This window comes from Hordeum vulgare, chromosome 6H, assembly GCF_904849725.1.
Source record: "Hordeum vulgare subsp. vulgare chromosome 6H, MorexV3_pseudomolecules_assembly, whole genome shotgun sequence".
NCBI lineage: Eukaryota > Viridiplantae > Streptophyta > Magnoliopsida > Poales > Poaceae > Hordeum > Hordeum vulgare.
Genome location: NC_058523.1, coordinates 30,939,609 through 30,958,109, shown reverse-complemented (window position 1 = coordinate 30,958,109; position 18,501 = coordinate 30,939,609). Strand labels below are relative to the sequence as shown.

Below are 18,501 nucleotides of genomic sequence, written 5' to 3'. Positions count from 1 at the left end.
AATCACCAGTTACAAAAATTTGTGAATTTTTCGAACAATCAAAATATGAAAATTATCAAAATTTTATAAAAAAGTATCAAAATTGTCCATATTTTCAAAAGTATGTTCATAAATATGAAAAGATGTTCACAAAAAAATAAAAATAAAAGAACGTGTAAATTATACTTAAAAGGAAAATTCAAAAAAAATGATAAAAAAGGAAAAAGGAAAATGAAGAAAACATATAAAAATAAGTTGAAAAATTCTAAAAAGACACGCACAAAATGGGAAGAAACCCAGTCTAGGAAGGCTCTCAAACCTTTCCTAGTTGGGCCGGCCCAAATTGTACACAGCGGGAGGGGTTAGGCGCTAGGTCGCTAGATAGAACTAGTCGTATCGCTAAGATAATCTCTAACAGATCCCGTATACCCTATCCATTAAAATCGGTTTAAGTGATACTATAAAATGTTTTTTCACAATTTTACGACGTGACTTTTGTTGTGGTAGAACAGATCCCATAAAATATTTCATTGTCCCAGTAAAATTGCACAAACCCATTAAAACGTTCGTTAAATTATAATTGAATCACAAACCCATTAAAACGTTCGTTAAATTATAATTGAATCTGTCTCAACCGCTTCCCTCGTGAGGATCTCGTCAGGGATTGAAGAGAAGTGCATGTCTTACCGATGACGGTGACACCGTGGAGCAAGACGAGGACAATAGGGATGTATGCGACGAGCAAGCATCAACTAGCTCGCCCCGGCGGCTATGGTGGCAGCTATCTAGCGAGCGAGCGATGCAATTGGTGCTAGCTAGTTAGCCAGCGAGCGATGCAACGGCTGCTAGCTAGCTAGCCAGCGAGCGATACAACGGCTGCTAATAGCTAGCTAGCAGTCCCGAGTGGTTGCGGACGATAGTAGGCAACAACGGCGACAGCTCTCTGATGGCGGCACCGTGCGATAGCTCGCGTGCAGCTGCGGTGGTGAATTTGGCTGGAATTGAGCTCGGAAAGCCATGGCACCGGCTACGAGAAAAATGGTAGGACTGAAATTTCTCTTCCGCCAAAGAAAAGGGGATCCTTCAAAACGAGACGTAATCCCATACATATGAAGGAAATGAGCTCGCGGATTCGGGATCCCAACGATTTTATACCGTATAGCCCAATTTGCGAGATCTGCTAGCGACAGTCTAAGCAAAACAGTGATTTCACTAGCTAAATACATTTAGGACTAGTTCTTTTCAGCGGCTCAAAAATAAGTTTTTTTCCCGGTTAAAAAATAAATGGACCTTCAAATTTATTGAGACTTCTAAGTTAGTTATTTAATAACTATTTTATCTTTTAAGCTGTTAAAGTAACTTTCAAAATAACTGTTTATGAAAAAATAGGAGGACACGGTTTATCTTTTAAGCTGTCAAAATAACTGTTTTTTTAGACAAGTCAAAATAACTTCTTTTCGGCCTTACTAGTGCGTAATCAGGGCCATGCATACTCACCAGCACACAGTACACAGGCCCAGTCTATTAGTGTGTAGCGGGCCTCAGCAACACGTGACCCTAGACTGGGCCGGTGAGTATCTATGGCCCTAATTACGCACTAGCAAGGCCTGTTTCTAAGTCGAAGCCCCTCTCAACAGCCTACAGCCACGGCATACCCCCTCCCTCCTCCGCCGCCGCCGGCGCCGCCCAGCTCCCCGTCCCCCAGCCGCGCCTACGAACAAGCGCGAGCGCCGCTCCACGAACCGGAGGACCGTTAGAGCCAGCCACCGGCCGCCGCTGACCACCGAGCGCGCCAGCTCTGCCTCCGCCGGCGGCGATGACCTCGGCGCACTCCAAGCTCTACTCCGGTACGCACCCCTCTCCCCTCACCGTGTTCCGCGACAACCCCGCGTGGCTCTAGCTGACGGGCAACACGCCTCGCAGATGACGTCAGCCTCGTCGTGGTGGTCGTCGACACCAACCCCTTCTTCTGGGCCGGCGCCGCGCTCCCCTTCGCCGACTTCTTGTCCCACGTACGCGACGGCCGCGCTCCTGAAAGCCTAACCCTCTCCTCCCCACTACCTGCTTCCCCTTCCGATGTGTAGGCATTTTTTGAGCATATAGGGGGGGGGGGGGGGGGGGGGGGGGGCTCTTCCCTGATCTAACCAATTTGGTTTGATTTAAGTTTCGGTTTCTCCAAATGCTTCATCCTTCGATGTTATTTACTGGGCTCTGTGCGGGTGCAGCTGATCCACTTCGTGAACTCGCTCCTGCTGCTGAGCAACCTCAACCACGTGGTCATCATCGCCGCGGGTGTCAGCTCCTGCGCATACGTCTTCGACTCGGGCAATGCTGGTGCCTCCGGCACAGCAGATGTTGCTGAAACCTTGGGCAAGGCCAGCCGCAAGTTGGAGGAGTTAATTAAGCAAGACGCCCGTGAGACTGTCGGCAATGGCACCGTTGCTGATGGCGGTGCGGCGTCGCTGTTTTCTGGCGCGCTGTCCCTTGCTCTGTGCTGTATCCTAGGATCTTGTTTCTTGCTCGTTGTGCATTGGCCTCTTTACCTTGGTGCATCTGTGTCCTTAATATGTGATATTCAGATATACAGAGGATTTTTCGGTCTGGTAGTCGGCATCCGCAACCTCGGGTGAGTATCTTTTTTCCAGTTATACTTGGTTTCGATGCCTTTTTGGTAGATTTACTCACGATGTACAAGGGTAAATATATTAGTTAGGAATGCAATGAACAGAATTTACTGGCAATAGCCTGGCTTCTAGTTGATTATACATTTTTAAGATTTGTTCTTTTGAATTCTTACTGGTATTCTTACACATAAAATGCCTTAGCACCATGTCTTATGCTAACATGAAATACAGATTTTGTGCCTGCAGGGTTCTCCCGATGGACCTGAACAGTACGCATACTTGTTCATCAGTACTGTATTTTTATGCACATATATATTTTCTTGTACTTATTCTTACTTAACCAGATTATCTGCAGATATGTGGCTGTGATGAATTCTATATTTTCAGCTCAACGATCCATGGTATTACTTGAACTACCCTTATTATTTGGCAATATTTGGATTTAGACTCCTTGGTGGTTTCTTGTTATTGTGATTACTTTGCATTCTGTTACTTTTCAAGTTGTGGTAATCTTAATAAGTTTGAACTGCAAGCAGCAGTACCTTGTGACATGTCGACATACATCACTACGTAGTTTAATTATTTAAATCATTCACTGACTACTTCTGCTGCATAATACTACAAATGTTTAACAAATCTTTTAGGTTCCAATCGATACATGTATTGTGGGGACCCAAGACTCCGCTTTCTTGCAGCAGGTGATGTTCTTTCGTGCCCTCTTGCATGTTGCTGATTATATGGTCATTTACAAGTGTTGCCCACATAACACTTTTCCTTGCTCAGTACATATTGTTGCTTCATTTCGCAGGCTTCATATATAACAGGAGGAGTTTATATGAAGCCCCAAGAACTAAGTGGTCTATTTCAATACCTTGCTGTAAGTTATTCAGTCCCCTACCACACAATTTAGTTATTTTCCTCTGCAGCGGTGTCTCTTATCTTCTTTAGAAGTGTGATATATTCATAGAAAGCTTGTGGTATTCTTTTCTTTTTATGCTCACATTCTCTTCTATCATATTTTACATAATATAAAAAGGAAAATAGAATATGACAAAAATCCACATGCAATGTTTCGGTTGGCATCTCTGAAGTGATCATCTAAAATAATTTGGAATGCTGTTATGCTATAAAGCCAAATACACATTCACATGCTATTGTTCATCTGCTAATCCCATCACATCCTCCCTTTTTATTCTGTGTACTGAACAGAGAAGTTCCCTATTACCCTACCTTGTATACCAACTTGCCTTTCATATTCAAATGCACAGATATGCTTATGGATTGTGCTAATGATAAATGTGTGATGGAGTTGGGAGCTTTCTGTGTCAAGTGGTGAATATAAATAAATATTGTCTCCAGACAAGTTCAGATGTTAGAAACACTAACTAGTTTCAGATACTAGAAATCCTATCTAGATTAGGACACCATATGTTTGTAAATCTGTATAGAGATTTGACACTATTTAGTATTTATATAAATCTGAGTTGGATATGGTCTGACAGAATGGGTACTGATTGTATTGCGATGCAAATCTTTTGTTTCAGTGTCATCCCTTTCTTTGGCAGTACAAGGGATTTTGTCTGTTTACTTCTTGGATATGGTTCCCCTCTGTGTCTGCCTACATTATATTTTGAGTGTGATAACTTTCATCTTAGTACAAATGATTAGTTTTTTTAAGTTCATGACTCATTCAACAAATATGCAGGCTGTATTTGCAACGGACTTACACTCCAGAACTTTTCTGCGCCTCCCTAAGACCCTGGGAGTAGATTTCCGCGCCTCGTAAGTTCTTTTCAGTTTCTCTCCACTAAACACATATCTGTTTCTTCTGCAATGATATCCTTGAGGGATTAGGTTAACTGGCATTTCAAGAGTCTTTGTCACTTAACTCTGAGATGCTAGCTATAAAATTGTTTAACATGGCATAATACTACAGCAAAGCTGCAAAAATCATGTAAATTATGAGAAACACACAAGTAACTAATTTGTTTCTGAAATTGTACTTTACCAAATGTCTGGTTAGGATTACCAAAGTAGGTTTTTGTATTGGTATTAGTTTGCCGGTAGGGATATAAACTGGGTCCCATTTAATCCAGTTTAAGCCCACTCATGGTCTAATAGTTCAATAAAGTTTTTTTCGAGGAAAATGAACTATCGAGCTTGGTAAAACTAACTAAACGAGCGCCATTTATTTGCCATTTACATCCCTATTTGCCGGTGTCATCGACAGTCAACAGCCTCTAACTTGTTTTTCTACTCCACAGATGTTTCTGCCACAAGAAGACTATTGACATGGGATATGTTTGTTCAGTTTGCTTGTCAATATTCTGCAAGTATCATAAGAAATGTTCAACTTGTGGGTAAGTTGCTTTAGTATTTAATTATTTCTTGTATTTCTCCCTGGGAATTTAATTTTACTTAGTACTAACTTGTGGGCATGTTAATCTACCTGGTTTACTTGTCTACCTTAACAGCTACGCATTCCTGTGTGCTCTCTCAATTTTCTTTCATGTTTGTCTTAATATTATGCCAACCATTGTATATATTCCCTCCGTTTCAAAATAAGTGTCTTGGTTTCAGTTCAATTTTTGAACTATTTTTGGTTTAAAGATGTCATGAAATACATTTGATCTAGCAGGTTACAGTTATCTGTACAATTACCTTTCTCATGTTATCCCCTTCATCTGTAAAACGGTTGTATTTTCAGTTTTTCTCGTAAAGTTGTTCCTGCTTTCTTTGATGTGGTGTAGTCGACATAGTTACCAGATGCAGTGACAGAAAGTTTAACTTTATGTGCTACGTTTGCAGGTCAGAATTCAGCCGTGTCAGCATGCCTGATTTAAACTCCTTGCCAGATCAAAGGCAGTAGTACTCTGTAAACAGGGAAATGCCAGACTGCATATTGTTTCTTCACAGGTTTGTCTGATGTGCCTTTCAGAATTGAACTTCCTTTGATGGCTTACAATATCTAATCTCATATCATCATCGTTTTTCTACAGGCCGAATCGCTGCGAGGAGCTGAGGAGGGGATCGTGTGTGTATATTTGAAGGGCTGTCAATGTATTAACTACCAAGGAAACTGGAGTGCAACTTTGTGGACATTATCCCAAGTGAAGAATGCACATTAGTTTTGGTACTACATTCTTCTTTGGGAACTTCGCCCTGAATGTACCACTTGAAACCTTGCTAAGCTGATGCAGAACAATGATGGAAAATAGATAACTTCTTATATTTCACTCTTCTTTGGGAGCAAACATGATATCTAGCTAAGCTGATGCAAAACAATGTTGGAAGTTAGATAACTTCGGCTTGATCAAGGAAATAAGACTCTCTAAGTATCTCTTTGGGATTTTTTCTGTTGCTGTTATAATCCCAAATAGATCTCTAGTGCGTATATTGCATGATATAATGTACCCATGCAGCATCGACGAGCAAGCATACACAACAAGATTTTGTATCGTAATCTGCAACGATATGCATCAGCAAAACGTTCAGCTAAATAACCCGCAGAAGCGTTTACCTCTAGGCTCTAGCACATGACTGAGTTCATACTTTTTACAAGATGGCATAGTTATTGCAAAGTTTTTCGGAAAAGAAGGCTGACAAAAGAAAACAATACAACATAAGGAGGAAAGTCCGCATCGCCCCTCAGCCACCGCAAAATTCAACTTCAGAGCTATTTCTTTGGCCCGGAAGTGGAATCATCTTGCCAAGTTGACTGCCATTGCTTGTCGTAGAACGTTGACTCATCGATGAGCTTCTTCAGATTGTCGATGTCCTCGTTTTTCCTGACTAGCAGCACCCCAGCCACAGCAACAAACAGCAGGGTTTTGCAGAAGAAATTGCCCATTTGGTCAACGAGCCCCACGCCCGTCAAGCTATCGACAAAGTAAGCCATGAAGAAGCCCACCATGGCAGCGCGGCCTGCATAGACATTGGTTACACTATTAGAAGATGTGAAATGAAAAGGCAAAAGGTGTACATAGATATGAATGCACTGTTCTTTCCAATGCCATACCGCCCGTTCACACCAGCAGTTTGAATCGACCGAAAGCACATAATTCTGTTATTTAAACCAAAAGGATTCAAGAATAACCATTTAGCTTCTCGGCTTCAGGGAGATGGAACCGCTTGATCCATGCCCACCATGGGATAATCGAAGTGTCAAACACAACGGCGTCTTCGCTGCTACTTGCCTCCGGGGAATCTTCAAGCCATTTCCTCCTCCTGGCCTCTGGAAACAAACAAAGATGCCATTCAGCCACATCAGATTGTCAGGAATGCAATGTTTGTTCCATTCACAGCAGCAGATGGACAAGTGGCACAAGCTTCTGCATGATCAACAAGTAGCCACTTCATGCAGAAACACTACAGAAACGTAAAAACAGCTGGCAAGGTGGTCCAATTTGGAATTAGTTCAGAAAATACATGGATTTGAACTTTGAAAACAGTTCTAACTTTAGTTAGTACCCCTACTTTTATCATATGTGAGAGCTACTTTACATATAAAGTGGTGAATTCCCAATTGGAACCGTCTAGTTGTCGAACCTTTCCATCAACAACACTCTTCAGAAATGTAGTGATGCATTCGGAGGCATCGAACCCGTGGAAAAATTCCGCCTGGACGCGCAGAAGATGGAAGACGCTAGCTCTATGGATATTGCGCAACGCGCTCGGATAGGTCTAGACACCCATGGAGAGTATAGCACATATATATGTAGCTGAAAATCCATCTGCTTCAGTTTGTGCCATCCTGAGCATTACCTCATCAAGCACGCTAAGCAGCAACTGAGCCGGAGAGCTAGCGCGCGATTCTCCGAAAGGGCGCTGCTCGCATCCATCATATGCATCGACGACATCCGACAACAACATACCGCGGCAGCCATTAATGGAACTCAACCCTCAAGCAATATGCATGTATTTGATGTTATTGGCATGAGTGAAATCGAGTCTATAGTTCCCCATCCGGATCCGGATAAAATGCTGCGCTATGCTTAGCCTGCTGTCTACTACTGCTGCTTAGCAGCGGCATGAAGGGGGAGAGCGGCAATCTCACCGGCGTCGATGACGGCGTCCCAGTCGACGGCGCCGCCGGTGTTGCCGAACCGGCTGAGGTCCCAGGTCCCGTTGACCCACCTCGAGTCCTGGAACTTGGGCGACGCCACCGCCTCGGCCTTGGCCGCGGCGACCGGAGTGGCGGCAGCGGCGACCGGAGCAGCGGGAGCGGCGGAGCCGTTGGACGCGGCGGGGGAGGGATCCGCCTCCGCCGGCTTGGGCGGCGCCTCGACGGGGGCCTCCCCGGCGGCGGCGGCGAGGCGGCGGAGGGCGCGGAGGCGCGGGAAGGGGGCGAGGTGCAGGCGGTGGGGCTTGGGGCCGAGCTGGGGCTTGAGCGAGAGTGGGTGCGGGGAGAAGGTGGAGGTCGCCATGGCCATGTGGGGGAGCTGCTGAAGTGAGCTGAGCTGAGCTCCGCTCCTCACTCTCTATCCTTTCTTCCCCTTTTGAGGATAGAGCGAGCGAGGGGCTTCTTTGGGCAGGGCAGGGCAGTGCGGGGTGGGACTGCGTGTGGCAAAATGGAAATTTTTAACCCAAAAATCAAACTAATTCACAAAATAAACTCTCCGTCAAAAAAATTCATTTGTCTGATCGTCTTTATCTTAGACGCCACACTGCATTGTGTGATGTCCGATACTACGTTGTGTGGCATCCGAGACCTAGTGTGACGTCTAAGGCATAGACGTCACACTACACTGTCTCGCGCCTAAGGCAAATGCGTCATACAATGTGGTGTGACGCCTAACTGTCGAACGTTATAAAAAAAGATCAGCTACGTGAAATTTCTTCAAACGTGATTCAGTTTGTGAAATACTTTTGTCCGTAGGTCAAATTTGCGAATTTTGCTGACTGTGTGTCTTATTGTTTGTCTTTTTTGCTGGCATGATGCCCGCGTGGCTCGTGCGTGGATGGTGTGGATGGTGCTAGTTGTGTCGACATTGGCCCGTGGCGGCGGAGATGACACACTGGGCACAAACAAAGTGTAACGGGTGAAGGCTAAGAGCAACTCTTTAAACGAACGTCGATTTTGTTCGTCTTTTTATTTATTTGGATAGTCCACCCGCTTGGTCGTGTTTGCTTTTTATTTGGATCAACAGTGCGTCTAACAGAAACACACACATTTTATGACATGTTGGCCCTGACATTCCGTGGAACACCTAGTGAGAGTCCTTCCTTGAACTGCCCCGGGCTCCTATGCCGCAGGCCTTCTCGCGAACGTGGCCATCGACAATGTCGAAGGCCGCCTTCACGTGTTGCTTCCACGCGAGGGTGGCACCGCCGTCATGGAGCCAATCGCTAAGCGTGCCATTCTCGACGAAGTCAAAGCGAGGTAGGTGTCGCCATGGTGAATGCAGAGACCGAAGAGGCGGACAAGACTGGAGTGGTTCACGTGCTTCAGGATGCCCACCTCGCCCGCTCACATCGTCGGACATCCGCTTCATGGCCTGAGAAGGAAGGAAAGGCGGAGGAGCAGGGTAGCAGGGAACTTCGACGACATCGAGTTTCGACGACAAGGTTCAACGGTACGACGGCAACAACTTGCGGGAGAGAGAACGACCAACGGCCTTGAGCGGCGACGGTGAGAGTGTCGCCGCCCCTGGAGCTGCTACCTCGGGCACCCATCGCGGCAGTGGCGGAGCCAGCTCATCCCGGGAGCCGGGGCAAAGTACACGAGCTGATGTCTATCAGTTGTTTGCCCCTAAAAATTGGTAATTAGCTTTTCATTTGCTGCAATTATTCAAACGTGAATCCATGGTTGAGCCGGGGCAGCTGCCCCGGATAGCCGGGAGGTGGTTCCGCCACTGCATCGCGGTAGGAGAAGAACAGGAGAGGAGCAGGATGAGGGCTAGGCCAACGAATAAAATAAGGAGAAAGAGATTGGTGGGTGAAAGGTGGTCTAAGGTCGGACACAGAAAACGTCCGCTTTGTATACTCCTCCGATCCAAATGTGATTCAATTTTAGGATGAAAATGGATCGGAACGGACATAAAATGAAATTGAGTCCCTGTGTTAGACTATGTTTCTTGTCCACGGGCTCAATCAAATACACGTGAACGAAATGCATCACCACGTTAGAGTTGCTCTAATTACTTGCTTCCTGAACCTTTTTGTGGGGCGTGAAAGTACATGCATCCTGATGTGGAGAGTTCTTCTCGAAGGAAGATGACGTGCTCGCGCACAGCATTGTGATAACAAATGGGCTGGTCCGTTGGGCCATCTCACTTAGTTTCAACCATACTTCCTGAACGGCAAATGGAGCAGCAGGATGGGCTAACCCTGTCCGTCCAACCGAATCCATCCACCCCCGATAGCAGTCAGCATCGACTGGCAGTGGCGCTATGCAAGTGGCAGCGACATGCCAACGGAAGGGCAGTAAAAGAACCGAAGGCTAGCTAGATAGCAGTAGCGAGGGAGAAAAACGACTGATCGGCGAGCAAGTACAGCGGGTTAAACCACGCATCACCATCACCATCACCAGCCCAACCATTTCTCATGACTGCAAACGCAGACAAAAGCCAACAGTGTAACGCAGACAAAAGCCAACAGTGTACCATCACCGTCGGTCATGCAGGAACACTCGGCATCATCCATCAAACATCATTCCATCGGTACTTGACCACTCGACAATTCCATGACCCAAAATCTGTGCACGCGAAAAACATGAGAGCTAGTACTACGTACCAAAACCTCCTTTCACCGGCCTGGACATCCGGCGAACCAGCGCATGCACAAGCAAATCACCAGTTATCTTCTCTACCACTTGCTCCTCACCGTCCCATCGATCCTACCTATTAGAGTACCAATGCTCCTTCCTACCGTAAGTAACGAGTGACAGCAGCGAGACCAAGGAAAAAACGAGTTCCCTCTACAAACCTGTCAAAGTGTCACGTACGCCAACTTAGCAGCCACCATCCATCGCGATGTTCGTATCGTATGTGCTCCTCGCCATGGGAACCGAGTGAGTGAGAACCTCTACTGCCAGTTTGAGACGTGCGGGCCTGGGCAGGAGTTGCTGCGCTTGAGGACGGGCTCCCGGATGTGGCCGTCGTCCTCCAGGGAGACCGCGCGGAGGTTGGAGGGGTCGTCCAGGAGCATCTTGGCCACCAGGTACCCCGCCACGGACCACGTCTGGAACTTGCGCGACTGCTTCCCGATGTACCGCCCCGTCTTGCCGTCGTAGTATTCGGGGAAGTCGTCCTTGGCCAGACGCTTCTCCATCAGCTCCACCGCGTTACGGGCGATGTGGGGCCGCCCCAGCTTCACGCTCACCGCCACCAGGAGCCACAGCAGCACTGCAGTTTAAGCGCGCCCCGGAAACGAACAGGACAACAGAGGGTCAGCACATTATTGGCATATAGAAATGCAGTGCATATATGGAAAGAAGAGAATACAATGCATGGGGAATGGGCACAGATCCAAGGAGCTAATACTGAATGAACATAGATGTGGCGATAAACAAACAGCAGCGACATGCATCAAACATCTGGAACTGTTCACTATAAGATCATCTTTATGGGATAAACTACCAATCTCCTATGAGGGTTATTTGATTTCAGGACATTCATATATACACCATGGACAGGTATAAAACCAAACAGAAAAGTAAAATGCCACCACACAACACAAGTGTGTCCTCAAGTCATGAACTAGTAGACCATGCACAGGTATAGAGCAGAACAGAAAAGTAAATACTATTCCCTCGTCCGGAAATACTTGTCGGAGAAATGAATGTATCTACATGTATTTTAGTTCTACATACATCCATTTTTATTAATTTTTCCAACAAATATTTTCAGACGGAGGGAGTACTACATACTCAGGGAGTAACACGTAACACTTCTGCAGAACCATGACAGGGGAAAAGTAAAACAAACTCATGTGTTTTAGGGGGGGGGGGGGGGGGGGGGCATGATAGGGCAAGGTGTCATCATCATATTCCTGGAAATACTGATACTGTGCACAACCCTTTTCTTTAGACAAATGCCTTAAAAATCTACATCAAACACAATACGAGTGTGCTAGACAGGTATTTGTTTACTTTGTAAGAGCTATCGTACCAAGATTCTAACTTCACCAAGGAATCATACAAGATGCATCAACCAATCATTGACAGAAGAGGTAACTAAAACAGATCAACATTACTCCCAGACCAGCATAACATTTGAACTATCAGGTGTTAATCCAAGTATTTTCAGACTTACCTGGCCATGACCCTCCATTGTGGTAGCTCCATCTGGTGTTCTTTGGGTCGCATCCAGTGACTATCTGCCATTCCTGGTTTTCCATTGCAGGGTAACAGATCTTCAAGGGCATCTCTCCAATAAGCTCTTCCCAGCGTTCCTCCACGAGATCCAATATGGCCTCAGCTTGTTCTCCAGTTGCCAAAGATGACAGGATCGCAATGAAGTTGCCCAAGCAGAACCAGCGGAAGTCCATCCTTGCAGGACTGACATTTCCAATGAAGTAGCCACCACGGCTAGGCATGAAGTCAAATATCCAGTCAGGGATCGATTCAGGGATCACGTTGAACTTGTTCAGAGCTGTCTGTGAGTACTCTTCTGTCTTGTAGCGATAGATGTCATTGAGTCTTTGGAAGTCAAGCCAGTAGTAACTGTGCAGATGGTAGCTCAAAGCTTTGATCCTCTTTGTTATTTGGTACACAAAGTCGTCATTAGAGTCTTTCAGCAAACTTAAGGCACACCTCAGAGCCATGAAGAAGAGTGCCTGGATTTCAAGCGGATAGCCATATATACCCTGCATGCATTTTAATTACTATAAGCAAGAGAAAATATGGCCATGAACAAATGCTTAAGATATACATTCAGATAGTTCCCCATCCAAAGTTCATAAGATGGCCTGTGCTATTTACTTGACCGTGTACAACATTATTATGCAATCTAATGTGAACATTGTTTCCAGTCCCAATCTCAATAAGAGCCGTGATACGTGACTAAAACGAATCGCCTTATCCCTTCAACACTTTGATTGATGGCATTCGCTTATCTGAAAGTATGCTGTTCATAACTACAAAATGCTCATACTTTCAAAACTTCTGCATTATTGTGTAATGTATGATTCCTAATGTTCAGACTGATCACATTTCAGATTCCTTATCTCATTCGTAGTATATCATGCATCAGTGGTTTTTCCCTACATAGAATATCCTTATAAGCACTCACATGATCCTAATGAGCTTAATGCAATTTCGATTTTGATCAAGACTCAATAGTGCATTTGTAAGAATGTGCCTGGACAGTTACTTTGTAATAGAACTAATGGGATAATGGGACAATTTCAATTTTGATGATAAGCAAACAGGCACAAGATAAAATGTGAACCATAATAACAGAACACATTTCTTTAGTGGTGTCTATGAGTGGCTTACCATTCTACGGTCTATCATGGAGCAGCCGTCAGCGCAAAGTAATGCTGGAGATGTATCAAACCCTTCAGAGAGCCACAGCTTGAGAATAAGGCGCATGGCCCTTTGGCAATGAGGACTTTCAGCCAGAGAACTGTCTCTTGTATATTTGGTGTAAGCACGAAGAAGAAAAATCCACCATAGGCCAGAATCCACAGGAGCAACTCGCCCGATAGCAATTTCACCAAAATCAGCAAGCAGAGTTTCAGTCTTCTTCGTAGGGTGGGAATGGTGCACCTTGAAGCTTGCTGGCATCACACCCTGTCCAAGCTTAAAAAGATCAACCATCTTCTCTCTTGATTGAAGGCGAGCAGTCTCTACCAGGAAATTCTTCACTATCATTGGTTCCCCTTTCATCAAGAAAGCCAAGGCACTAGGAACGAAATCCCTCATGAAAACCTGTTCCAGGATATGGCAAGAATTTCATCGCTGTTGATAATAATGTATGTAGGGTACAAGGAGATTTATAAGTTTCTTCATGAGACACACAGTAGGTGCTTTACACAAGAGACAGAATAACTAAAAGCATCAATGTTCGCTATTCGAGAATTTTGCTCTAACAAATACTAGAATAGAGTAAGGGGTGTTCATAACTACCAAGGAAGAAAGAAACGATGGTTCAACTGGGAAGGAAAAGGTAACCTGGTCATAGTTGAGTTCTGCCTGAGACTTGTCTATTGCAGCAAGAGTCCCAATTGGCTGATCTTTGAAGTAAACTATTGATTGCTTTAGGGCTTCCCAAGCAGCATCTGTGATTGTGTGCCTGTGCATTCCATTGCTGTCTGCAGTGGATTCTCCAGGAGGATCAGATGAAGATCTTGGTGTACAACCACCTTTAACGATCTCCAAGATTTGGGGCTGATGACAAAGTTGAAAACCATCATGCTCTATCTTAGATAAGAATGCTTGACTCACTTCAGCAGATCTGTGCCGTTCAATAGGCCACATTTTTTTCTTCTGCTCCAGATTCAAGGAATCATACTTGGTATCATCTGTCAGTTCTGTGACCTTACTTCGAGCGGCTTTTATTGGGGACAGTACCATCTTTCTAGTTCAAGAGTTCTAAAATACCAAAACCTCGGCTAACACAAAAAAGGTAAATGCAAGTCAGATTTTATCCAAGAGTGAGTTGAATTCATTTCGAAATTCAGAAAATCTATACTCCACATAAATAAAATACATTGCATTCTAACTGAAAAGGCCAGCATTCTGCCAGTAGCTCGTGCACCTTACAGGTGGAAACGGGTATATGTTTGGTGAAGGTTACCAATGACAAACTGAGATACCAGAACATGAACCAGAGATGAAAGCAGAGCAAAATAAAACCAACATGCACTGCACCTTTCTTACTTCAGAACGACACACAAACAAACTACCATGTCGTTAAAATGTAAACCAACAAAATAGGAGGAACACATCATCTTATCCATAGGAAAACGCAATGACAGCAAGGGACTAACATTGGTAATTTACTCACATACTGCTAGGAACAATAGCTTTGGAGAATTGCCTGAGGCTGCCTACTGTCTGAAAATAAGATGGGCTATGGACAGTGCATAATTCTATTGTGACTGTGGCACAAGCCACCTACGCATGTTTGGCCAGTAAGCCCTGTAAAATACTTCTCTCATGTGCAGCACAGAGACCAATACTGCTTGTCCTTGCTCAGAATGCTCAGAGACTCCAAATGCAGATCAAACAATCACTTACTACGAAAACTATCAAAGCACAGGGGCACAGCACAACATTACAAGCCGCTGATGGACTGTCTTACACCGACCACCACATCTCAAGTTGTTAACAAAAGCACGGGAACATCCACTATATCCTCAACCCAATCAGTACAGAATAAACAATTATTACGGATGCACAACATAACCATGATTCATCAACGAATTCGACCTCTAAGTAGAGAAACGTGAAACAGGATAGCACACCCCCTTATCGTACGCAGAACAGCAGGTTGTAAACGGTGGCCAACCGCGGCCGACGCGAACGCACCACTAGGACCAAAACCAGCGAAGCATTCCAGCCACAAGAGCAGAGGCGCGGCCGCCAGGGCGGCAGCCTCCGAGACCGAGCGCGCCATGGACGGAGGACCCGGAGCGGAGCGGATCGGAGGACCTAGGTAGAACGCGAGAAAAAACCATGGCCAGAACAGGGGGACGAGCGAACCCGCGCGCACGAAACCGCAAAACCCTCTCCCACCCACCCCATAAACCTCGAGCGCGGCGAAACCGCGCGGGAAAGCGGGGCGAGAGGGGAGCCCGATCGACGGCGCGGCTCCGCGCCCGCCGGCGAGGAGGCCAGCGGACGCGGATCTAGACGGCGCGCGCGCGCGCCCACGGAGGCCGCGAGGGCCGGCCCCTGCGTCGGATTTAAGCGGGAGAAATCGCTGGGGGGAGGGACAAGCAGCCTCGTGCGCGCGTACCTCGGGGCCGACGGGCGAATGCTGCGGGCGGGCGGGAGGGGCGGAGACGGCGGTGGAGCGGCCCGTGTCCCGGCGGGGAGGAGCGGGGGCGGCGAGGCGGGGTGGGAGGCGGGGGGTGTGCTCGGAGCCGGTGGGGTGGGAAATGGGGGAGTGGGGGAGGGGTGGGTTTAGCGCCGCGGCTTTGTAGGGGTAGGTCGGTGAAGACTGGAGTAACTCTGTGGTAATTTTACTGTAAAAACAAACAGATGTGGTAATTAATTGCCCCTGGCTTTGTTGTTGCGACGGGAGCACGTGACGTCACCAATATTATACCGGTAAAAAATGGTTTCTAGAGAGGGGGAAATGAGTTGCGGTTTTTTTTTAGAATAGGCAGTAACGTGCCATATTTTTATACAAGAAAACAAATAGTTATAAAATTCCACTAGTAGATGCAAATATTGATAACGGAACAACCACACCCACACCAAATCCCTAACTAGGCTACACTCTTACAAGTCGTTACAGGGCTCCAACTCCATCGATTGCTGTTTTTCACTCTTTGATTTCTTGCAAAATGAGGTAAATGAGTCGGGGTGAATCCAAACAATTTGCACTGGTCGATTGGATACTTTTTTGGCCCGTGCTAGGCCTCATCCGGATGTCATTGATCAAACAACATTTGTGTTGCTAGCCGTCACATGCTAAGTTTTTGACCGTATAATCTTTTCTTTGTTGATCTGCTTCTAGGCGTGTTGGTCCGTCCAACCTGACGCGACACCTTCAACACACGTTGCTCTGGTAGCAACTCTCGCGACCTTGCGGCAGGGGCTCGCAGCACCGCGTCGTAGCATTAGCGGCCCGTCGCAGCACCTCTCGCAGCACGACGGTCCGTTCGCAGCGGCTCGCAACACGACGGCCTCGTCGCAGCATTAGCAACCCAATTCGCATAACGTCGTCCCGACACCGGCTCGCAGCACGACAACACCGTCAAATCACCGTCTCGTAGCACGTGGCACCGTCGCAGCATCGGCTCGCAGCACGATGGCGTTGTCGCAACACCGGCTCACAACACGACGGCGCCGTCGCAGCATCGCCGGAGCTAGGGTTGCCGTCGCAGCCGAACCACCGCCCTCGCAACAGCTAGACCACCCCTAGCAGCACCCCTCGCATCACTTGAGAAAACAGTTCTACGGAGGATACGATTTTGACGAGGGGTGTGAAAAACGTGTGGCTAAAAGAAAGGATAAAAAGAGAGAATAGAGCGGTGGGTGTGGTCCTACAGGTACACGTGGCAAACAAGGCAAAGCGATTCCCTTCTCATCACGTTGGCTTCCTTCCAACTTGGTGCATCGCGTTGAGTTCAAAATAGAAAGAAAGAAAGAAAATGAAAACTCGGAGAAAACATGTGGTTTTTGAATAAATTTAATTTGACGTCAAGGTTGTTGAGTTCTGACCTATTTTTCTTCCTTTTGGAGACACCTGGGTTTATGTAAAAATGTGAAATGTCGTCCAATAAATTCATTCTAACATTCTATTGGTGATTCACGTTTCCTGCAAAAGAGAACTTGGGACGGCCCGAGCAAGTTTGGTTTTGTCGAGGAAGTGGAATCGATGCAAGAACTCTAGATAGATCTTCCCTCTAACTCTTCTTCTGTCGAATGCAATGAGGGATGGTTAGGAAGAAAGGAGGAGAGAATGAAATAGTAGAAAAGAAGCCATTAGGCAATCCAAGGGCCCGCAAAGATTTGGGGATGCTAGGAAAGAAGCCCTTGGTCAATCCAAGGACCCGTAGAGATTTGGGGATGCCGTTCATAGCGGGGTTTGAAGGCTTTTATAGGGGCCGAGAAAGCCACGACTTCTGTTGATTTATTAATTTAGTTGTCTTGTCACGTGTAATTTTATTTAAAAAAATTACGATGTCTTAGATAGTTGTTAAATATGGCACTCACAAGTAAGATACAGGGGAAGGGAAAGCTAAAAGAGTAGAGACGCGGGAATATGAATGGTCCGGTACCGGTTGTCTTTGAATTAAGTGAGTGTTTGAGTGAGTTGGGTTGAGACCCTGGTGTTTTGTAAGACACATGTGGTTAGTTATAGCATTTTCGTGTAAAGTGTTAATGTGAGTGTTTCCGTCGCACACAACTTATAATCGGTCTTGTGTAAATTATTGCATGGATGTTGCTTCAGAAAACAAGTGAGTAAAGGGTAGAATAAAATTGTGAGAATAAAAAGTAAACAACATAGAAGTAGAGAAGCAATAATAAGTTGTCGGTTGTGTGCAGTGGAGAGGTTGGGCATGGGGACATTCAGGCGACGGTGTTCATCAAACGTATCAGTGCAGCGATAACACATACTCCCTCCGTTCCTAAATATAAGTTTTTTAGAGATTTCACTAGTAGACTATATACAGATGTGTTATCATGTAGAATATTTTTTAACCCTGTTGTCATGTATCAGTGTTGTCATATGCACATCGTTTCAGCAATTAAGGTCACAGACGATTCCGTTACAATACTTTACCGGGCTAACACCTGACATTTGGACGTACGGATTTGCTGGACAATATGCGTTACATGTATATATGTGTAATGCCCCAAGTGTAGGACTTTCCCTTTTGTAACCTTCCATATGGGACCACCTTGACTTTGTCATGAGAGTTTTTATGCATGTATGATTTCATGTGTCACCTTCTATTTTGCATTTGCATGCATGCATCCATGCCATACCATCCTTGTCATACCTTATGATTCTATGTCATGTTATGATTGCATGTGATCTTGCTAGGGTGATGTTGTGGTGTTGTGGTATTGTTTTATCTTGTGTGATGCATGTGATGTTGGGGTATGTTGGGTAGGAGTGAGTGCTAAGTATTTTCAAAGTTCCTTGCTATTTCAAACCCTTTCCCTTTCCTTTTATCTCATGTTCAAATTTCATCTTCCCAAAAGTGGTTCTAAAATGTCTTGTGTTTAGGGATTAAGGTGAGTGTGTAGACATGCTAGTTTGGTGATTTTGAG

At 45.7% G+C, this 18,501-nt stretch overlaps 3 protein-coding genes across 3 annotated transcripts; 1 reads left to right on the top strand and 2 right to left on the bottom strand.

The window, feature by feature from the left end:
- Positions 1-1,629: 1,629 nt before the first annotated feature.
- Positions 1,630-5,941, top strand: LOC123406354 (general transcription and DNA repair factor IIH subunit TFB4). Its single transcript, XM_045099860.1, has 12 exons — positions 1,630-1,826; positions 1,903-1,991; positions 2,205-2,475; positions 2,559-2,605; positions 2,835-2,872; positions 2,959-3,004; positions 3,248-3,301; positions 3,412-3,480; positions 4,309-4,385; positions 4,868-4,963; positions 5,412-5,519; positions 5,603-5,941. Exons 1-11 carry the CDS (start codon positions 1,796-1,798, stop codon positions 5,470-5,472), a joined length of 879 nt encoding a protein of 292 aa, XP_044955795.1. The 5' UTR covers positions 1,630-1,795; the 3' UTR covers positions 5,473-5,519; positions 5,603-5,941.
- Positions 5,942-6,058: 117 nt separating this feature from the next.
- On the bottom strand, positions 6,059-8,123 carry LOC123406355 (light-harvesting complex-like protein 3 isotype 2, chloroplastic). The gene is made up of 3 exons (XM_045099861.1): positions 7,660-8,123; positions 6,700-6,837; positions 6,059-6,527 (listed from the first exon to the last, which is right to left on the bottom strand). The coding sequence occupies exons 1-3, from the start codon at positions 8,033-8,035 to the stop codon at positions 6,280-6,282; spliced, it is 762 nt and encodes a 253-aa protein (XP_044955796.1). The 5' UTR covers positions 8,036-8,123; the 3' UTR covers positions 6,059-6,279.
- Positions 8,124-10,239: 2,116 nt separating this feature from the next.
- LOC123402050 (probable alkaline/neutral invertase F) lies at positions 10,240-14,155 on the bottom strand. Its single transcript, XM_045095910.1, has 4 exons — positions 13,720-14,155; positions 13,042-13,476; positions 11,858-12,410; positions 10,240-10,948 (listed from the first exon to the last, which is right to left on the bottom strand). Exons 1-4 carry the CDS (start codon positions 14,119-14,121, stop codon positions 10,629-10,631), a joined length of 1,710 nt encoding a protein of 569 aa, XP_044951845.1. The 5' UTR covers positions 14,122-14,155; the 3' UTR covers positions 10,240-10,628.
- Positions 14,156-18,501: the final 4,346 nt, after the last annotated feature.

Coding starts and splice junctions, on each gene's coding strand:
- LOC123406354 (XM_045099860.1), top strand. CDS start 1,796: ATGACCTCGGCGCACTCCAAGCTCTACTCCG. Junction 2,476..2,558: donor GCTGTCCCTTGCTCTGTGCT/GTATCCTAGGAT, acceptor TGTGATATTCAG/ATATACAGAGGATTTTTCGG. Junction 2,606..2,834: donor GTCGGCATCCGCAACCTCGG/GTGAGTATCTTT, acceptor CATGAAATACAG/ATTTTGTGCCTGCAGGGTTC.
- LOC123406355 (XM_045099861.1), bottom strand. CDS start 8,035: ATGGCCATGGCGACCTCCACCTTCTCCCCGCACCCACTCTCGCTCAAG. Junction 6,838..7,659: donor GGACGCCGTCATCGACGCCG/GTGAGATTGCCG, acceptor GTTTGTTTCCAG/AGGCCAGGAGGAGGAAATGG. Junction 6,528..6,699: donor TGAAGCCGAGAAGCTAAATG/GTTATTCTTGAA, acceptor ATGTCTATGCAG/GCCGCGCTGCCATGGTGGGC.
- LOC123402050 (XM_045095910.1), bottom strand. CDS start 14,121: ATGGTACTGTCCCCAATAAAAGCCGCTCGAAGTAAGGTCACAGAACTG. Junction 13,477..13,719: donor CAGAACTCAACTATGACCAG/GTTACCTTTTCC, acceptor ATCCTGGAACAG/GTTTTCATGAGGGATTTCGT. Junction 12,411..13,041: donor CCATGATAGACCGTAGAATG/GTAAGCCACTCA, acceptor AAATGCATGCAG/GGTATATATGGCTATCCGCT.